Source organism: Panthera tigris, chromosome E1 (genome assembly GCF_018350195.1).
Source record: "Panthera tigris isolate Pti1 chromosome E1, P.tigris_Pti1_mat1.1, whole genome shotgun sequence".
Lineage (NCBI taxonomy): Eukaryota > Metazoa > Chordata > Mammalia > Carnivora > Felidae > Panthera > Panthera tigris.
Window position 1 is genome coordinate 10,096,627 of NC_056673.1, and position 21,300 is coordinate 10,117,926.

The 21,300-nt window shown below is 37.7% G+C and overlaps 1 protein-coding gene across 5 annotated transcripts in view; it reads left to right on the forward strand.

The window, feature by feature from the left end:
* AKAP10 (A-kinase anchoring protein 10) overlaps positions 1-21,300 on the forward strand; it is an 88,471-nt gene that overhangs the window by 11,504 nt on the left and 55,667 nt on the right. For 4 of the 5 annotated variants that reach the window (XR_006211086.1, XM_042966233.1, XM_042966232.1 and 1 more), the window contains exons 2-4: positions 5,658-5,705; positions 9,101-9,283; positions 13,114-13,671. Coding sequence is in view for 4 of the 5 variants with exons in the window: in XM_042966233.1 (XP_042822167.1) it covers positions 5,658-5,705; positions 9,101-9,283; positions 13,114-13,671 (789 nt within the window). In the remaining variant the exon portion in view is untranslated. Of the gene's footprint in view, positions 1-2,986; positions 3,185-5,657; positions 5,706-9,100; positions 9,284-13,113; positions 13,672-21,300 lie in introns of those variants that run through there. The other variant, XM_015536942.2, reaches the window with a different exon arrangement.

Consider the following 21,300-nt stretch of genomic DNA (forward strand, 5'->3'; position numbering starts at 1 on the left):
TGTGGAAAGTAGCAAGAGTAAAACTAAAAAACACCTTTTCCAAGAAACTTTGCAGTGAAAAGGAACTAAAAGGGGCTTTTGGGTTAAGGGATTTTTTTTTTTTTTTTTTTAAGATAAAAGATGTCAGAGCACGTTTGTATGCTGATAGGAATGATCTGGTAGAGAGGAGAAAATGATAGAGAAGAGAGGTGTTAATTTGTGGGAGTAAAGTTCTTGGGAAGTCCTAAGGGATAAGATTAAAGCCTGACTATACCAAGATTTGGTTAGGGTACACTGCTGTTGGGAATTGCAATTGTAGGACCACTTGTATAAAGGTCAAAAACTTTCAAACAATGCTTTATATGGTTTATGGATACATAAATGTATTTAAAGAGTAAAAATATGGTTGGAAACAATAAATGTTCAATTTATGAAATTATTTCCATAGGGAGAGGGGGAATGAGGTCAGGGAGAGACTTCAGTTGCACCTGCATGTTTTATTTCTTCTGAAAATTTTTCTGAAGCGAGTACAGCATAATGTTAAGATTTGAGAAGACTGAGTGTTGCTCAAACCTGAGTGTTATTCAAATTCTAGTATTGTCTCTGTTTTAGATGTTTCATGGAAAGAATATATAGAAACAAAAAGCATAGTCAAAATAAGGTGGCTGAAATAAACCTACAAAGATCAGTAGTCACGGTAAATATAAATAGACCAAATTCTAGCAAAAAGCTATATAGCTAAAAGATAAAGCAATTGGATAATAAACCAAAATCCAACCATAAACTCTTTACTGGAAATACAACTAAAGCATAAGAACATAGAAAAATTGAAAATAAATGGAAAGAAAAAGCAGACAGATGTTAACCAGAAGAAAGCTGTGTGCAGATGGCATACTTTAAAGCACAAAACATTATTAGGGCTAAAAAGGTCACTACATTATAGGAAGCACACAGTACTAGGAAAATAAAATTCTGAACTGCTTTGTACCTATTATCAGTCTCAAAATACAGAAAGCAAAATATAGAAAATTACCAAGAGAAATCAACAAATTAATAGTCCTGAAGTTTTAAGAATGGTCTTCTTTATAAATCAAGAGTAGTAATCACAATAAAAAGAAATGGGCTGCCCCAGACGGTGAAGAAATGGTGATTTATAGACTGGATTCCTGCTGTGTACTACTTAAATAAAAATAGGATCATGAGAAGGTTAAAAGTAAAAGGATGGGAAAATATATTAGAGATATAAGACAAAAAGAAAACTAATACAGTCTTCACAGGAACACATACACAAAAAAAGAAGGGAAATTTAAGTTTTGGGGAGGAGGGGAACAAAGGAATTCTAATTCCCAGATAACATGTTTACCTACATAGAAAATTGAAGAAAATCTACACACATACTATTAGAACTCATAAAAGAGTTTGGCTGGGTTTTTAAAATATATGCATTTATATGTAAGTATTTAAAATTCACTTGTATCACTGCATGCCAGTAAAAACAAAAGACTGAAATCTTTATGGAGTTTACAAAACCCAATTGGACAAGAATGGAGACCTAAATAAATGGAGAGGTATACTATGTTCATGGATAGAAATACAGTACTGGAAAGATGTGAACTCTCCCAAGTTAATCATTAAGTAAGTCAGTGCTGCTTTAAAAACTCTCATGGAGGTTTTAGGATCAAAACAAGTTAACCCTGTAATTAATGTGGCAGATAGTTTCAAGAGAGAATAAGGTAGAGGACTTGGCCTTGCCAAAGTCTGATTATATGGTTAGGTAACTAAGACAATAGAATTAAATGCTCAGAAACAGACCCATGTATGTAAGGGAACTTAGTATACAAAGAATTTCTGTTCATTTGGGAAAGGTTGGACTAATCAGTAAATGATGCTCATTATTCCTCTGGAAAAAGACAGTATTTTCTACCTCCTATCATACACATCAGGGGTCAGCAAACTTTCTATAAAAGACCAGATGGTAAATATATTTGTTAGGCTTTGCAGGCCATAGAGTCTCTTGTCTCATTCTTTCCTATCCTTGTAGCCATAGATAGTATGTAAATAAATGGACATGGCTATGCTAAAATAAAACTTTATATAAAAACCTAGGGGTGGGCCTGATTTGGCTCATGGGCTGTAGTTTCCCAGTCTCTGATAAATAAATTCCAGGTGGATAAGAACCCAGAACTTTAAAAAGCAAAACTTGAAACCATAGGAGAAAATGTAGGGGGGAAATCTGATTTTGGGGTAGGAAAAGATTTTTTTTTTTTAATTTTTTAATGTTTTTTAATTTATTTTTGAGACAAAGACAGAGCATGAACAGGGGAGGGTCAGAGAGAGAGGAAGACACAGAATCCGAAGCAGGCTCCTGGCTCTGAGCTGTCAGCACAGAGCCCGACACGGGGCTCGAACTCATGACTGTGATATCATGACCTGAGCCAAAGTCAGACGCTCAACCGACTGAGCCACCCAGGTGCCCCAGGAAAAGATATCTTAAAAAATAAGACAGGAAAATACAGTCCACATAATGAAAATTTAGCTAATTAAAGTTTAAAACTTCCATGCAATAAAGTTTTATTTATTTGTTTATTTTTTACTTAAGTAAATCTCTACACCCAACATGGGACTCAAACTCATGGTCCTGAGATAAAGATCATGTTCTTTCCACTGAGCCAGCCAGGCGCCCAAAGCTTCCATACAGTAAAATATACATAAGGTATTTGCAACACAAATGATTAGTATCCAGAATACTGTGGCATTCCTACCAATAAGTAAAGGATGAAGGACATGAATAGGCAGCCCATAAAAGGGGAAACCTAAACAGCCAATAAACATGAAAGGTATCCCCTCAAAGGAAATCAAGGAAGTGAGTTCAAAGCACCATCAAATGACATTTGAAAAATTTATATAGCCACTTTCATTAAAAATACCCATCATTGGTTACCTAACAGTTCCATTTCTAGGGTTTTATCCTAGAGAAATTCTTACCTATATACGTTGGAAGACACATACTAGATTGTTGATCACATCAATGTTTGTGATCATGAAAACTAGGAAATAAAGGTTAAATGTTTATTAACAGGAAAATGGGTAAATAAAAGTGCATTTTAGGAATGAAGCAGCTAAAGTGAATGAACTAGAACCACATGAATCTAGAATTGCATCAGTATGGACAAAAGTGAAATTATGGAATGGATACAAGTGTCAGGTATGTATAGAAAAATACTATTTATGTACTTTTAATTTTTTTAAGTTTATTTATTTTAAGAGAGTGTGAGCGGGGAAGGCGCAGAGAGCAAGGGAGAGAGAGAATCCCAAGCAGGCTCCGAACTGTCAGCACAGAGCCCAATGCAGAGCTTGAACTCATGAAATCGTGAGATCCTGAGATCATGGCCTGAGCTGAAACCCAACGTCAGGTGCTTAACCGACTGAGCCACACAGGTGCCCCTATGCAATTTTTAAAGATGTACAGAATAATAGCAATTTTAAAAGTCATTTGTAGGAATAGTCTAAAAACATACAGGGCAGTAAACATCCAATTCAGGACCAATTTATCTCCGGGAAGGGAAGAAGGGCAATGGGATCAGGTAGTGGTTCATAGGATCCTTTAACTATATGTATAATATTTCAGGGGAGGGAATAGGTAAGTCAGACCTCTAATATTTGGCGAAGCTGGATTGTGTGTGTACTTTTATGTTTGAAATATTAACTAGGAGATTTGATTTGTAAGATGAGAATGTATTGAGGGTGACGGAAGTGGAACTGTGAAGATATATTTTGGTGGTAAAGTCAGTCGGTCTTAGAAGTGGTTTGGGTGTAGGAGGCAAGAGAGAGGCATGTTAAGAATGACTTCCAGGTTTTCGGCCCGAGAAACTGGGGTGATCGTGTCATTCATGAGAGAAAAGACTGAGGTAGAATAGGTTTGGGAAAAGATGGTACGTTCCGTTTTGGACTAGTGTTATTATGGAAGATGACAGGGAGGTGGTTAAATTTAAGGTCAAAAAGGACTTAAACTAGAAATAGAAATAGAGGATTCGCAGCTTACGTTTGGTATTGAAAGCCTTAAGAATGGGTAAGCTCAGCCAGGAAATATGTGTATGTGTATGTAGTGAAATATGAAATATGTGTATGTGTATGTAGTGAAAAGAAAAGGTGCTCAGACCCTTTCCCTGAGAAACTCCCAGTGGGCACTTGGAGAAGTTGGCAAGGCGGTCAACTGAGAAGGAGCAGCTGGAAAACCGGGAGAGTGGAGTGCTGTGGAAGCCAAGACAAGTTCACGTTTCAAGTGGGAGATGTAGTCAGTTGGCAAACGCCGCGGTGAGGGCTGCAACCCAGTCCCTTCTACTGCATTTCCTTGTTTGATCTTCCTAAGAGTAGTGATCAGTACCTGCAATGATCTTGCTTATATTTGTCCGTGTTGGTCTCCACATTCATGCATGTAGACTTCTTGAAGGCAGGACTGCTCTTTTCTGAGCCAGGAGAGTATCTAGCACATTCGAGGCACTCAAATAACTTGTTGACGGATTGATTTATCAGATACCGCGAGAGCTAGTTATTTCCTGCTACTGGTGTTTAATGTTTTTTTTTTTAACGTTTATTTATTTTTGAGACAGAGAGACAGAGCATGAACGGGGGAGGGCCAGAGAGAGGGAGACACAGAATCTGAAACAGGCTCCAGGCTCTGGGCTGTGAGCACAGAGCCCGACGCGGGGCTCGAACTCACAGACCGTGAGATCATGACCTGAGCCGATCAGCCGCTTAACCGACTGAGCCACCCAGGCGCCCCGAGGTGTTTAATGTTTAAGAGCACGAGTAGAGAGATGGTCACATTTTGAGATTTCTTATTTTGATTGGCTTTTCGTGGTGAGGTTAAAGAAAATTTAATGTTGAAAAAAAAAATACAAGAAAAGTAAGGAAGGTTAAAAATAGTCTTAGGTTAGATCCTGTAAGCGTTCACGCTTTGCTTAAGCTGCCATGTACCTTCCTTTCTTGGATATTATATTACTAGCATACTTGCAGTACAATTTCTACTGTTTTGTGTAATGGAGAAGAAACTATATAGCTTTTTAAGAGAAATTGTTGGGCCTTGATTGAGTTTTAGAAGTTTAGAATGTAAGTTTAGAATGTTTGTATTAGATACTGTGAGGGTAATACACAAGAAGTAAGATAGGAGATACAAAGAACTCTTTTCCTCAGGATGTATCTAGTAGTGGGCATCTTTTAATAATATTAGTTAACATCCTAAATTTACTGTGTGCCTGTTACTGTCTTACACCCTTTACAAATATTTATTTTTTTCACCCACGACCCTCTAAGATAGGTGTTATTACTAACCTAGTTTTATACATCAAGGAAATTGAGACCCAGAGAAGTAACTTGTCCAGGATCACATGGCTGTGTAATAAGTGGCAAGCTAGAATTTGAACCCAGGTGTTCTGCATTGTCTCTCCGTAAGCACACTCCGTGCTTGTGCTCTTGAATGAATGATGTTCAAAGGTCACTTCCTTAGAGAAACTTCCCCCGACAATTGTCCTGCCCTGTCTCCCTCGCAAGGCACCGATTCTATTATTGTACAACTTTGAATATTCATCTGTTAGAGTAAAGCTTGTCTAATTTTGACAGCATGTAGAATGGATCTTCTCAACTGTAAAAGTTGCTCATGATGCTCTTTTGTCTTCTAGTGAAAGGCAAAGAACAAGAGAAGACCTCAGATGGCAAGTCAGTTAAAGGTGAGTTCCACGTCATTCCATTGTATTAAAAAGTGATGTGTTCCGCATTTATAGGCTATTGAATCCTGGTATCTTCCCCCTTCTTTTGCCATTATTCGTCTCTGTCTTCTTTTATAATTAGGGTTGTGACTTATTTCCTTGTTCAGCCTATATACTTACTAGCACATGATAGGCTTTTTACTAAGCGCTTGTTGGCTGTCCTAGTGATACAGTAAACCAGTCCTTATTAATCACCCATTTGATTGTTCCTAAAAGCAATTAGTTGTCTTTCTATTAAAAAAACAAAAAGCGAAAAATACTCTGAACCGAGCTGACAGCTAAGTGAAAGAACTACCACTTCTAAGGCTTGGTTTTCCAGAAGTGTGGATGATCACAGCTTTAACTTCTCTGCTACTTTGGATGAATGGTCTTAAAATTTATTCAGAGTACTTTATTGTAGTCAATATATTGCCCTTATTTATAGGTTAGAGCATGCTTTTTTAGGTTGTGATCCCTACTATAGTTTTGACTGATTTCATCATGTCCATGTACAAAGATTGGAATGGAAGATTATGATGGAAATTGTTTCTATAGCTGTTACATGTAAGTTTCTTAAAGAAAATTTATTTACATGAAATCTGTAGATTGCTGCTTAGATTTTTCTTTCAAATGTTTGTTATGTAGCTAGCAGTGAGTATTAACTGTATATGATCAATTTGCCAGAGAGACTGATTATAACTTGAGAGATTTATAAAATTAGGGAAAAACTAGGGTAGCTTGCAGTCTTATTTTCTGCTTATTTCTGATAATTTAAAGCCAGTTGGATTCCACATTGGTTCATACTGCCTTCCTCAAGCAAAATTTGATTGGCTTCAAGCCCTTAGCAAGCAGTGTGTGTGAAGACAAGATCTGATTGTAGAAGGAACAGACTTTGATGTCTCAGGCACACAGATCTTCTACTCTAAACTCTGCTACTAACAGTATGACCTTGGGAAGTGACGTAACCTTTTTCGGTTCTTCGTTGCAGAATGAGAGAACTGGCCTGCCTCACTTTCTAAGTCTATATGAGGCTAAAAAGTTCCATGTTCATACTCTGTGACAATATATAATCTGTGCTTACCTGACTTACCTTGGAATAATACAGAAGCAAGACGGGAAACAGGCCCTCACGAAGTTAGCAGTCTGATTAGAACTTAGATGCAGGGGCGCCTGGGTGGCGCAGTCGGTTAAGCGTCCGACTTCAGCCAGGTCACGATCTCACGGTCCGTGAGTTCGAGCCCCGCGTCGGGCTCTGGGCTGATGGCTCGGAGCCTGGAGCCTGTTTCCGATTCTGTGTCTCCCTCTCTCTCTCTGCCCCTCCCCCGTTCATGCTCTGTCTCTCTCTGTCCCAAAAATAAATTAAAAAAAAAAAAAAAAAAGAAAAGTAAATTAAGGAGCACGTAGTACCATGGAAACCAAAGGAAGGTAGACTATCTGGAAGCAACATCTAAAATAAGGGGCGCCTGGTGGCTCAGTCGGTTAAGCGTCCGACATCGGCTCAAGTCATGATTTCACCGTTTGTGAGTTCGAGCTCTGCGTCAGGCTCTGTGCTGACAGCTCAGTCTGGAGCCTGCTTCAGATTCTGTGTCTCTCTCTGTCTCTGCTCCTCCCCTGCTTATGCTCCGTGTGTCTCTCTCTCTCTCTCTCTCTCTCTCTCTCTCTCTCTCTTCCTCAGAAATAAAATAAACATTAAAAAATAATAAGTCAATGGTTCTAATAAGAAAGAGGAGAAATAAATAAATTAATAGCATTTTGTATCATTATATACATCTAATAAGGAAACCATTAATCTTACCCATTCTTACAGAATGTTATTTGTAGTTTGTTATCTATACAAAAAACCATTATTGTTTACAAAGTTGCTAAAATGATTTTGCTGTCTTTAATTTATCGTGAAAACAAAACAAAAAACAAGACTTGATTCTAAAACTGAAAAAAATCTCTTGAGGACAACTCCATTTTGTAATTCTCCCAACTCTTGTTGAATGACTGGTAAATATAGGCACCCGACAAATAGGTATGGACATTCATGTTCTTACCTGCTTTATCCTATTTATCAAGACGTCTCGAAAAGTAAGAGAGTGAATTACAGTATGCTGTACTCTTCATAAGAAATGTTACCTGGTATTGTTCAGAATCTGTGGGAACTGTTTGCTGAGATTGAGGAGTGCTTATCTGTTGGCAGTGTAGTAAAATAAATAGTGTTGGTGGCTACAAGTTTAGTTATCTAAGAGTATTTATCTTGAGGGTGTGGGGTATGGAATGCTAGGTGACCTGTATCTCTTCTATCCTTCTCACTATAGCAATGTGCTAAACCAAAACTTCTTCAAAACCTTGAATAAGAGTCATTGATATTTGGGGGGATAGCTAGAATTTTGATCCAGCTGTGTAGCAACAAGGTCACAGGATTACTTTGACAGTATTATAATATTGAGTTGATTATTTCCTATTAATAAATAGGTAACTAGTCTCTTTATTCTGATGTCAATAGGATCTTTCTTCAGACTACTAAAGAAAGTATATTTTGTGAATAAAAAAATTGTTTTTTAATGTTTATTTATTTTTGAGAGAGAGAGAGAGACAGAGCGCAAGTAGGGGATGGGCAGAGTGAGAAGGAGACATAGAATCTTAAGCAGGCTCCAGGCTCTGAACTGTCAACACAGAGCCCGATGCGGGGCTCAGACTCATGAACCGCAAGATCATGCCCCGAGCCAAAGTCAGATGCTTACCTAAGCCACCCAGGTGCCCCTATTTTGTGAAATTTTTTAAGTGTGCTTTATGTTTAAGCAGCTTGAAACTTGATTAGAAATGTTTTTTATGAAATAGAGAAATTTGTTACCCAATTAAAAAGTAAAATAAGGGGCACCTGGCTGGCTTAGTCATTAGAACATGTGACTCTTGATCTTAGGGTCATGAGTTCAAGCCCCATGTTGGGTGTGGAGCCTACTTAAAAAAAAAATGAGAATAAAAGGTAAAAGTAATATAAGCGTTCTGAAGAGTATTTTCTGGTTCCCCCCCCCCCATTTTGTTTTAGTTTTTTGTTCTTTGGACAAAAAAGGATTAAGGAATTGAAAAGGGTCCATATATCAACGTTTCCTGGCTTTGGCACTTTCTATCATCAGAAGTTCTCAAAGCTCTCTGTTTTCAGTTTCGTTTTTAGCACAATATTTTGAGAGTTTTAAATAATAATAGGACATTTCCTTCCAGTTTTCTGCCCCTTGATTGATTTACCTTTCCCCTAAGTATTTTTGAGTGCATACCTAAGAGAGGTGTTACAGAATTTAATTTTTAAGGTTCTCTTAAAGCCCTTTTATGAGACAGTTTTAGACGATCGAGTTGCGTTTAACTTTTAACCATTTGTTTTTGAAAAATTACAGCTTCAATATCTGTACATTCCCCACAAAAAAGCACTAAAAATCATGCCTTGCTGGAGGCAGCAGGACCAAGTCATGTTGCAATCAATGCCATTTCTGCCAACATGGACTCCTTCTCAAGTAGCAGGACAGCAACACTTAAGAAGCAGCCAAGCCACATGGAGGCCGCTCATTTTGGTGACCTGGGTAAGTGACTCACTTTTTGTTAACTTCCAATAGAAGGAAGGATTTGAGTGTAATATGTGAAACTCTTGCTGGAGGATACTGGAATTACAATTGGAACAGGCTTTGAAAAAACGTATTTAAAATAACAGCTATAAGTATAATGAATGGCACTCTATTGTGTTCCTGTAAGTATAAAATGTGAAGCATTCTCAGCAGAAAAATCGGCCATTTTCAGAAGAAATATATTTGGCTGCTAATTATGTGAAAAAGATGCCTCACTTCATGCATACTCAGGGAAATGCAAATTTAAATAAGTTCCCCCAACACATGAGCAGATATTTAAAGTTTGATAATTTGAATGTTAATGTAGATGAAGAGAAATGGCCACTCCTATTTAGTGGAAGTTTAAATTGATGAAAAATTTTTGGAAGGCAGTTTGGAAGTATTTATCAAAATATAAAATATAAGATCTAGCCCTCAGATATATTTACATATATGCAGAGAGATGTATATCCGAGTATGTGTGTGTTGTTTGTGATAGCAAAAAAGTGAGGAACAAGGTAAATATCTGCTAATGAAGAAGCAGTCAAGTTGTGGTATACCTGTATTTGAAATAGTGGGTAGCCATTTAAAAATCTGAAGATAACATAGAGAAATATCTAAGGTGAAAGTTTAAATTTTTTTTTTTTAACGTTTTGAGACAGAGACCGAGCATGAACGGGGGAGGGGCAGAGAGAGAGGGAGACACAGAATCCGAAACTGGCTCCAGGCTCTGAGCCATCAGCCCAGAGCCCGACGCGGGGCTCGAACTCACGGACCGTGAGATTGTGACCTGAGCTGAAGTCGGACGCTTAACCGACTGAGCCACCCCGGCGCCCCTAAGGTGGAAGTTTAAAAAAGCAGGTCGCATAACTGTGTGTAGTAGGATCCCTATTATGTTAAAATAGCTTCTCTTTCTCCCTTGTCCCCCACCCCTAAAGATAAGGAGACTGATGTTTTCTGAATTTTTGTCATCCAGATTTCTGCATTTATAAAAATTGCATACCATGGTATCATAAATTGAAAAAACAATCCCATGAATAAATTGATGTCTAATAAAATTAATCCCTCTTTTGCCATATTCACTTAACATTAGTGTTTATTCAAAGGTGCCAAAGTATTTATGATGGGTCACACTCAGCAGTACATTGCAAACAACATTTGTATTGGTCACAAAATAAAATTGTAAGTTTACTGGATTACTCTTGTGTTGCTAGTGAGAATATGAAATGGGACAGCCACTCTGGAAAACAGATTGGCAGTTTCTTATAAAGCTGAATATGCAGTTACCATATGACCCATCAGTTTCACTCAGCATTTATCCCAGAGAAGTGGAAACTTACATTCACATAAAAAACCTATATACCGATGTTCATAGCAGCTTAAAAGCCAAAAACTGACTGTCTTTCCACAGGTGAGTGAATGTGGTTGAATAAACTGATACATCCATGCCACAGAATACTACTCAGCAATAAAAAAGAGCAGACTATTGATATACCTAACAACTTGGATGAATCTCAGGGGAGTTAGGCTGAGAGTCAAAAGCCAGTCCCAAAATGTTATATTTGTGTAGTATGATTCCATCTGTATAATATTCTTTTTTTAAATGATTTTTAAAAATTTATTTTTGAGAGAGCGTGTGTGCATAAGTGGGCAGGGGCAGAGGCGGGGGCAGAGGATCTGACTGAACCACCCAGGCGCCTCTGTATAATATTCTTGAAACGACAAAATTAGAGAAATGAAGAACACGGTAGTGTTTGCCAGAGGTTAGGAACAGAGGAGGTGGTTATAAAAGGCCATATGAGGGATCCATGTAGCATTGGAACTATTGAGTATCTTGGTGGTTACATGTGATAAAATTGCATAGAACAAAGTACACGAGTGAGTACAGGTAAAATGGGAAATCTGAGTAAGATTGGTGGATTGTATCAATGTCAGTACCTTGGTGAGATACTGTACTGTAGTTTTGTAAGATGTTACCATAGGGGAACCTGGGTAAGGGGTACATGGGATCTCTATATTGTGTCTTACACTTTTTTTTTAAATTTACCATTATCTCAAAATTAAAAGTTTAATTTAGGGGTGCCTGGGTGGCTCAGTCGATTGAGTGTCCGACTTCAGCTCAGGTCATGAGCTCACGGTTTGTGAGTTCGAGCCCTGCATTGGGCTCTATGCTGACAGCACAGAGCCTGGAGCCTGCTTTGGATTCTTTGTCTCCTCCTCTCTCTGACCCACTCTCGCACCCGCTCTGTCTCTCTCTCTCTCTCAAAAATAAGCAAACATTAAAAAATTTTTTAGAAGTTTAATTTAAAAAATTGTAATTCTAGGGGCGCCTGCATGGCTCCAACTCTTGGTTTCAGCTCAAGTCATGATCTCACTGTTTGTGAGTTCGAGCCCCGCATTGGGCTCTGTGCTGACAGTGCAGAGCCTGCTTGGGATTCTCTCTCCCTCACTCTGCCCCTCCCCTGCTCTCTCTATCTCTCTCAAAATAAATTAAATAAACTTAAAAAAAATAAAATATTGTAAGTCTTGTAAAGGGTCAGGATTTTCTGAAGTTCGTGAAAGTGATGTTGACCAAGATGCCCTAGTTAACATTGACAATGAGACAGCCAGCAAGGATGATTCGCAGAGAGATTCAAAAGAAAATGATTTGAATATCAAAGGATTAAGAAAAGCCCTTTTGAAAAATTGATGAAGCCCTTGTTAATTTTATGAAAATGAACCTCAATGTGCCACTGCTGTGAATGTAAAAAATGTTTTTAAATTTTTTGTTTAATAACTAGTTTGTGGTTAGAATCATAACCTAAATTTAGTCTCATGTAAAATGAGCATATTTTTATTAAGTTTTATTTAATTTTACTTTTCTAGCTCATCTCCAAGAACTGTTCTTTATTCTGTTGTAATCAGTGCTGAGAGTTGGTAACATTTTTCTAGCTATATCCACACATCCACAATTTTCCTCAGGAAAAGTTCCTAGCAGTGGAGTTACTAGATTGAAAATCATGGAGATTTCTAAAGCTTTGCTGTCTGTTACTGAGTGCTCCTTCAAAAAGGTTTTCCCGTCTTTTCTTCTCATCATCAGTGGGTGACAGTGTTGGCCTGTTTTTTCTTTGCCTTTGTTAATTGTTACTTTTTGAAACAACATCTTCCAGTTTGACAGACAAAAATGTGACCTTGTATTAATTTGCTTTTCTGGGATTTTTAACTAGATTGAATATATTTTCATATTTTTATTGGCCTTTTTTCCTTTCTCTGGGACTAGTATCATAAGATTTTTTTTTTTTTTTTTTTTTTTTTTTTTAAGAATTTACATGGTCTGAACTGCCATTAAAAGAGATAATACTTGGGGCGCCTGGGTGGCTCAGTCGGCTAAGCGTCTGACTTCAGCTCAGGTCATGATCTCGCGGTCCGTGGGTTCGAGCCCCGCGTCAGGCTCTGTGCTGACAGCTCAGAGCCTGGAGCCTGTTTCGGATTCTGTGTCTCCCTCTCACTCTGACCCTCCCCTGTTCATGCTCTGTCTCTGTCTCAAAAATAAATAAACGCTAAAAAAAAAAAAAAAAAAATTAAAAAAAAAAAAGAGATAATACTTGAGTTACAAAGAGCTTTTTGATGGATTAAATAAGTTTTGGACAGTTGTTTCTTTGCTTGTTTAGAAGCCAGAACTATAGAGTTTTTAGTTCTTTATTCATTTAAATTGCTAGGGAAGTAAACTTTATTCAAGAATTCTGGTACCACTGATGCTAAAAGTGACTGACTTATCTGTCAATCTTAAATTATTTGTTACTGAGCTGCTAATCTTTTGCTTCTTTTAGGCAGATCTTGTCTGGACTACCAGACTCAAGAGACCAAATCCAGTCTTTCAAAGACTCTTGAACAAGTCTTACATGACACAGTTGTCCTCCCTTATTTCATTCAATTCATGGAACTTCGGAGAATGGAGCATTTGGTTAAATTTTGGTTAGAGGCTGAAAGTTTTCACTCTACGACTTGGTCTCGAATAAGAGCACACAGTCTGAACACAGTGAAGCAGAGCTCATTGGCCGAGCCTGTCTCTCCATCTAAAAAGCACGAAACTACAACGTCTTTTATAACTGAGTCTCTTGACAAGAGATTGGAGGATTCTTGCTCAGCCCAGTTGCTTATGACTCAATCAGAAGGAATTGACGTGAATAATAGAACTAGCAACATTCAGAATCACTTGCTGCTTTCCCGGGAATGTGACAGTGCCCATTCTCTCCATCTTGAAATGGCCAGAACAGGAACTCATCAACTTTCCATGGAAACCCAAGAATCCTCCTCCAGACTTCTAGTAGCCAGTAGAAATAGTCCTTCTTCACCACTAAAGGACTTATCAGGAAAATTAATGAAAAGTAAGTATGTGATTTTCTTGTCTCTCTTTATCCTGTTTGGTTTGTTTGTTTAATCAGTTTACAAAGTAGAATTTGAGGGGAATAGAAGGGTTGGAATCGTTTTCTTGTTGATTGATTGATTGATTGATTGATTGATTTAAATCCAGGTTAGTTAACATATAATGTAATAATGAGTTCAGGAATAGAATTTAGTGATTCATCACTTACATGTAACACCCAATGCTCATCCCAATAAGTGCCCTCCTTAATGCCCGTTGCCCACTTAGCCCATTCCCCCACCCATCAGCAGCCCTCAGTTTGTTCTCTGTATTTAAGTGTCTCATGGTTTGTCTCCCTCTGTCTTATCTTATATTTGCTTCCCTTCCCCTCTGTTCATCTGTTTTGTTTCTTAAATTCCATTATGTGAGTGAAATCATATATTTGTCTTTCTCTGACTGACTTATTTCACTTAGCATAATACACTCTGGTTCCATACATGTTGTCACAAATGGCAAGATTTCATTCTTTTTGATTGCCGAGTGATACTCCATTGTATATATATATATACCACATCTTCTTTATCCATTTATCAGTTGATAGACATTTGGGCTCTTGCCATACTTTGTTGTCAGTAGTGCTGCTATAATCGTTGGGGTGCATGTGCCCCCTCGAATCAGCATTTTTGTATCCTTTGGATAAATACCTAGTACTGCAATTGCTGGGTCATAGGGTAGTTGTATTTTTAATTTTTTGAGGAACTTCCATACTGTTTTCCAGAGTGGCTGCACCAGTTTGCGTTCCTACCAGCAGTGCAAAAGGGTTTCTCTTTCTCTGCATCCTCACTGACATCTGTTGTTGCCTGAGTTAATTTTAGTCATTCTGATAGGTATGAGGTGGTATCTCATTGTGGTATTGATTTGTATTTCCCTGATACTGAGTGATATTGAGCATCTTTTCATGTGTCTGTTAGCCATCTGGATGTCTTGTTTGGAAAACTGTCTATTCGTATCTTTTGCCCATTTCTTCACTGGATTATTTGTTTTTTGGGCATGCTGAGTTTGATAAATTCTTTATAGACTTTTGGATATTAACCCTTTATCTGAGATGTCATTTGCAAATATTCTTTCCCATTCCATTGGTTACCTTTTAGTTTTGCTGATTGTTTCCTTTGCTGTGCAGAAGCTTTTTATCTTGATGAGGTCCCAATAGTTCATTTTTGCTTTTGTTTCCCTTGCCTCTGGAGATGTGTCAAGTAAGAAGTTGCTGCAGCTGAGGCCAAAGAAGTTGTTGTCTGTTTTCTCTAGGATTTTGATGACTTCCTGTCTTATGTTTAGGTCTTTCATCCATTTTGAGTTTATTTTTGTGTATGGTGTAAGAAAATGGTCCAGGGTCATTCTTTTGCTCGTCGCTGTCCAGTTTTCCCAACACCATTTGCTAGACTGTCTTTTTCCCATTGGAAAATCTTTCCTGTCAAAGATTAGTTGGCCACATATTTGTGGGTCCATTCTGGGTCCTCTGTTCTGTTCCATTGATCTGTGTGTCTGTTTTTGTGCCAGTACCATAGGATCTTGACGATTACAGCTTTGTAATACAGCTTGGAGTCCGGGCTTGTGATGCCTCCAGCTTTGGTTTTCTTTTTCAGGATTACTTTGGCTATCCGGGGTCTCTTCTGGTTTCATACAAATTTTAGGATTGCTTGTTCTAGGTCTGTGAAGAATGCTGGTGTTACTCTGATAGGGATTGCATTGAATGTGTAGATTGCTTTGGGTAGGAATTGGCATTTTAACAATATTTGTTCTTCCAATCCATGAACATGGAATGTTTTTCCATTTTTTTTGTGTGTGTCTTCTTCAGTTTCTTTTCATAAGCTTTTTATAGTTTTCAGTGTATAGATTTTTCACATTTTTGGTTAGGTTTATTCCTAGGTATTTTATGGTTTTTGGTGCAATTGTAAATGGATTGATTCCTTGATTCCTCTTTCTGCTGGTTCATTATTAGTGTGTGTATGGAAATGCAACTGATTTCTGTACGTTGATTTTATATTCTGTGACTTTGCTGAGTTCGTGTATCAGTTCCAGCGGTTTTTTGGTGAAGTCTTTCGGGTTTTCCACATAGAATATCATGTTGTCTGCGAAGAGTGAACGTTGACTTCCTCCTTGCTGATTTGGATGCCTTTGATTTCTTTTTGTTGTCTGATTGCTGAGGCTAGGACTAGAAAAGGTTTCTTTTCTCTTCACACCCACTTGCAGATTTGGAAGGATTTGGATGGAGAGTGTCCTGAGTAGGCTTGGCATATAAAAAAGGAACAGCAGGGATACCCACAGGATTGGATCCTCTAAGAAGGATATTTGCAGAATTAACCAGTGAGGAAGGGTTAAGTGTCCTGCCTTTCCCTTCCACAGAGTTTGAAATCAAATCATTAACCCAGAAATGCTTATTTCATCCTCATCTTATTCTTAATTTACTACCGTTTTAATGAACTTTGTAGATGCGATTATTTGTTAATTGCCAACCGGTGACCTCTGTTGGGTTCTGTGCCAAGTGCTGCCCTTGAATTCCACTTAATTCCAACACCTGTATGAGATCGCCATCCTTAGCCTGTTTTACACATGAGAAAATCATGACTTAGGAAAGTAAAGGAACTTGCCTCGGGTTATAGAATGAGGGGAGGGGGGAGGGTGGAGCTAAAGTTAAAGTCCAGGCATTTCAACAATAGCACCTCTTTCTTGATTTCTTCTCTGTCCATTTGGGAGTTACACCCTCTGAATTTTTCAGTTATTACCTTCTAGAATTCTGATTAGACAGCCTCCAAGTTTTTCCTCTTTTTTTTTATCTTATCTGTTCTTTGTTTCTTACAGGGCTAGGTGATTTCTTTCTTGGCTTTTCTTTGTTTGCTTTTTCTTTTTTTTTTTCCCCCTCTAGTAAGACTTTATTTTTTCTGAGCAGTTTAAGGTTCACAGCAAAATGGAGGGGAAGGTACAGAGATTTCCCATATACCCTTGCCCCACACATACATACAGAGGCCTCTCCCATCATCCACGTCCCCCACCAGAGTGGAACATTTATTGCAGTTGATGAACCTACCTGGATACCTTATAGTCACTCAAAGTCCATAGTTTACATTAGGGTTCACTTTTGGTGTTGTTCATTCTTACAGGTTTGGACAAATGTATAATGACATGTATCCATCATTTATGGTGTTAGAGTATTTTCACTGTCCTAAAAAATCCTCCGTACTCTGTCTATTCATCTCTTCCTACCTGCTTATCCCTGACAACCACTAATCTTTTTACTGTCTCCATAGTTTTGCCTTTTCCAGAATATCCTAGAGTTGAAATCTGTAGTAGGTAACTTTTCCACATTGGTGGTGTTTTCTTCAGATCTGTTTTTTATTTAGTTCATTGATTGTCTCAATATGGGTCTGTCTGATCTGCTGTTGAATAATTTTTTAATGTTATTCTTATTTAAAAGTTAACTGAATTTTTTATTTCTAGAAAAAAATTTTACAATTCAAATTTGCCTCATCATTTTTTAGTTTCTTCTTCCTTTATCCCTTCATCCCACTCTTGAGCCCATTTTCTATTTAAATTTATTAAATATATATTCATCATCTGATAATTCCAATAGCTGTAGTTTTTGTGGATCTGATTCAGTATTTGTTTGTTTCTTCAGATTTACACTCTTGGTAGCTTGTGATTTTAGTGGTTTTGACTGTGAACATAGGTTTTTGGATTTTTATCTGTGGGAATTGTTTGAGAAATCTGTTTAAATGGGCTTATTTCAGAGTATGTCTGCATTTGCATTTGTCCTGCATCTGGGGCCAGCTTCAGTACCATCCATTAGTTTTAGTTACCACTTAAAACTAAAATTTCTACCACTTAAAACCCAAATTCTACCCTATTTGGGTCCTGGGCAACTGCTCTTGAAAAGGCACACTTGGGGCGCCTGGGTGGCTCAGTCGGTTAAGCGTCCGACTTCAGCTCGGGTCACGATCTCGCGGTCCGTGAGTTCGAGCCCCGCGTCGGGCTCTGGGCTGATGGCTCTGGGCTGATGGCTCGGAGCCTGGAGCTTGCTTCCGATTCTGTGTCTCCCTCTCTCTCTGCCCCTCCCCCGTTCATGCTCTGTCTCTCTCTGTCTCAAAAATAAATAAACGTAAAAAAAAAAAAAAAGAAAGAAAAGGCACACTTAAGTCTCTTGACATTGGTGGTTTTCCCAGGTGAATGCCCTTCCCCTCTGTACTTATGCCCATCTTGATTTGCACTGGCTCCTGCAGCTCCACAGTTCTTCATCTGCAATTTAGAAATCCAGAAAGCTTTGACTATCCCAGGTTATTTTTTAAAAGGACGAAACTTGACCTGGACTGGTATGAACTTACTGCAGAAACGTAGATGTGTTTGATTATGTGGTGTTGTCCCACATGCTGCTAGAGGATTAACCTGGTTTCTATAAACACAGTGCATTACCTCTATAAAAACTGCCCAGATTCTGAATTCTAAAATATTACTGGCCCCACAGTTTTCAGATTAAGGAATTGCTTGTCCTTGTTTTCTTCCTCTCACTGTTTCCCTTGCTTTACCACGAACTCTGATATACTTTTAAAAAGCATTTTGGGGAAATTTAGTATTGCGAAGAATTTTTTTAAACATCTAGTCTGGCCTGTTTCTGGAAATGGAAGTCTGTTTAATTGTAATACACTTCCTTTTCTTTTTTTCTTTCTTTTTTTTTTTTTTTTTTGGAAGCCTTTTGGTTTGGTGGTAGTTTATTTCAATAAAACATAGAAATAGTGGAGGATGGGGCGCCTAGGTGGTTCAGTCGGTTAAGCATCTGACTTCAGCTCAGGTCACAATCTCATGGTTTGTGAGTTCGAGCCCCATGTCAGGTTCTGTACTGACCGCTCGGATCCTGGAGCCTGCTTTCGATTCTGTGTTTCCCTCTCTGTGTCCCTCCCCTGCACGCACGCTCTTACACTCTCTCAAAAATAAATAAATGTTAAAAAAAAAAAGAAAGAAATAGTGGAGTTATTAAAAGAGTACTTGTTTTTTCATTTTTCATTAGTTTAAAAAATTTTAGTGCAATAGATTTGATCTCTTTTGATGTATATTTGTATGAATTTTAACACATGCGTAGGTTCTGTAACTGTCCTCACAGGATAAGAATAGTTCTGTCACCTTTGTGTTTAAACCCTCCTCTGTCACATCATTTAGCAACCACTGATCTATCTGACTCTGTAGTTTTGCCTTTTCTGGAGTGCCATACAAATAAATTTTTAAAATATGTAGCCTTTGAGATAGGCTTCTTTGACTTAGCATAATGGCTTGAAATTTACCCATGTTCTGTCAAGATGTTCATAGCTTTTTATTGCTAAGTAATATTCATTGTATGGATGTACTATCCATTCACCAGTTTAAGGACGTCTGGATTGTTTCCAGTTGTTAATGATTATGAATAAAACTGCTATAAACATTTGTGCATGTATACGTTTTTTTGTGTGGACAAAAGTTTTTATTTCTCTAGGGCAAATACCAAGTGGTAAGTTTGCTGAATTATATGGTATATGTTTAATTATATAAAAAACTGTCCGACTGTTTTGTAGAGTGGCTGTACCATTTTGCATATCCACCAGCAACATACTCCCATATTTTCTTGGATTGTCTGTTTTACTGACATTGAATTTTGAGAGGTTTTGTGTGTGTGTGTGTTCTGGGTATAAAACTGTTTTGGCTATGTGATTTCAAATGTTTTCTCCTAGTTGATAGCTTGACTTTTCATTCTCTTAATAGTGTCTTTCACAGAACAAGAGGGCTTTTTGATTAATTTAGTGACTTTTTTCTTTTATGGATTGTGCTTTTGGAGTCATACCCTGAGAACTCTTTGCCTAATTAACGGTCATGAAGATTTTCTCTTGTGTGTTCTTCTAAAAGTACTGTGATTTCATCCTTCACAGTTAGATATATGGTCTATTTTGAGTTCATATTGTCTAAGATGTAAGAGGTGGTCAAATACTTTTGTATTGTTTTTTATTTTTGCATATGAATATGGTGTTGTTTCAGCACCACTAATTGAAAAGACTACCCTTACTGTATTGACTTGCCCTTGTACCTTAGCCATATTTCTGTAGGTCTATTTATGGACTCTGTTCTGTTCCATTGATACATGTGTCTATTCCTTCACCAATCAGTATCCACTGTCTTCATTACTGTAGCTTTACAGTAAGTCTTAAAACTAGATAGTATGAGGTCTCCAAGTTTGTTTTTTCTTTTTCAGAATTGTTCTGTCTATTCTAGTTTTTTTGTTTTTTTTTTTCCCCTAAATATAGTCTTTAGCACAATCTTGTCTATATCTATAAGAAATCCTGGTAGGGGTGCCTGGGTGACTCATTCGGTTAAGCATCCAGCTTTCCACAGATCATGATCTCACAGTTGGTGGGTTCAAGCCCCGTGTGGGTCTCTGTGCTGACAACTCAGAGCCTGGAGCCTACTTCGGATTCTGTGTCTCCCTCACTCTCTGCCCCTCCCGCACTTGCACTCTGTCTCTCCTACCCCCTCTCAAAAATAAATAAACATTAAAGAAAAGAAAAGAAATCCTGATGGAGTTTTTATTGGAATTGCATTCAATCCTTAGGTCAGTTTGATGAGAATTTACATCTTAACTGTATCAAGTCTTAGAATACACGAACATGGAGGATGTTTTTATTTACTTAGGTATCTTATTTATTTATCAGCAATATGTAGTCCTCAGTGTACACATCCTTCATATATTTTTTTAAAACATATCTAAGTATTTCTTTTTGGTGCTATTGTGAGTGCAATTTTGTTTTTAATGTTATTTATTTTTGAGAGAGTGTGAGTGGGGTAGGGGCAGAGAGAAAGACAGAGGATCTGAAGTGGGCTCTGTGCTGACAGCAGATAGCCAAATTCAGGGCTTGAACTCATGAACCATTAGATCATGACCTGAGCTGAAGTCGGATACTCAATTGACTGAGCCACCCAGGTGCCCCGTGAATGCTATTTTAAAAATTTTTGTTTCTAATTTTGTATTGCTAGTATATAGAAATATGATTGACTTTTATATGTTAACCTATTCTGCGACCTTATGAAACTCACTACTTCTAGTAGTTTTTCTGTAGATTACTTGGGATTTTCTACATTAATGTTGTTTGTGAATAAGGACAGTTACTTCTTGCTTTCTGATTTTTTTTTTTTTTTCTTTTCCTGTTGCCTTATTGCACTAAGCTAGGACTTGCTGTATTGTGTTGATTAGGAGTGGTGAGAATGAATATTCTTGTTCCTGATCTTGGAGGGAAAGCATTTAGTCTTTCACCATGAAGTATGAGGTTAACCATGAGTTTTTTATAAAGGCTCTTTATAGGTTGATGGAAGTCTGCTTCTCTTAGTGGTTTCTTGAGAGTTGTTTGAATCATGAATGGTGTTGAATTGTCACATGTTTTGTCTGTGTCGTTTGATACGACCATGTAGTTTTCCTTTCTTTGTCTGTTAATGTGATGGGTTATATTGATTGATTTTTGAAAGTTTGAATAACCTTGCATTCCCAGGTTTAGTGCCATTTGGTTGTGTGGTGTGTTTTATTCTTATATGTTGCTAGATTTGATTTTCTAAATTTTGTTGGTCGTTTTTGCATTTACGTTTATGA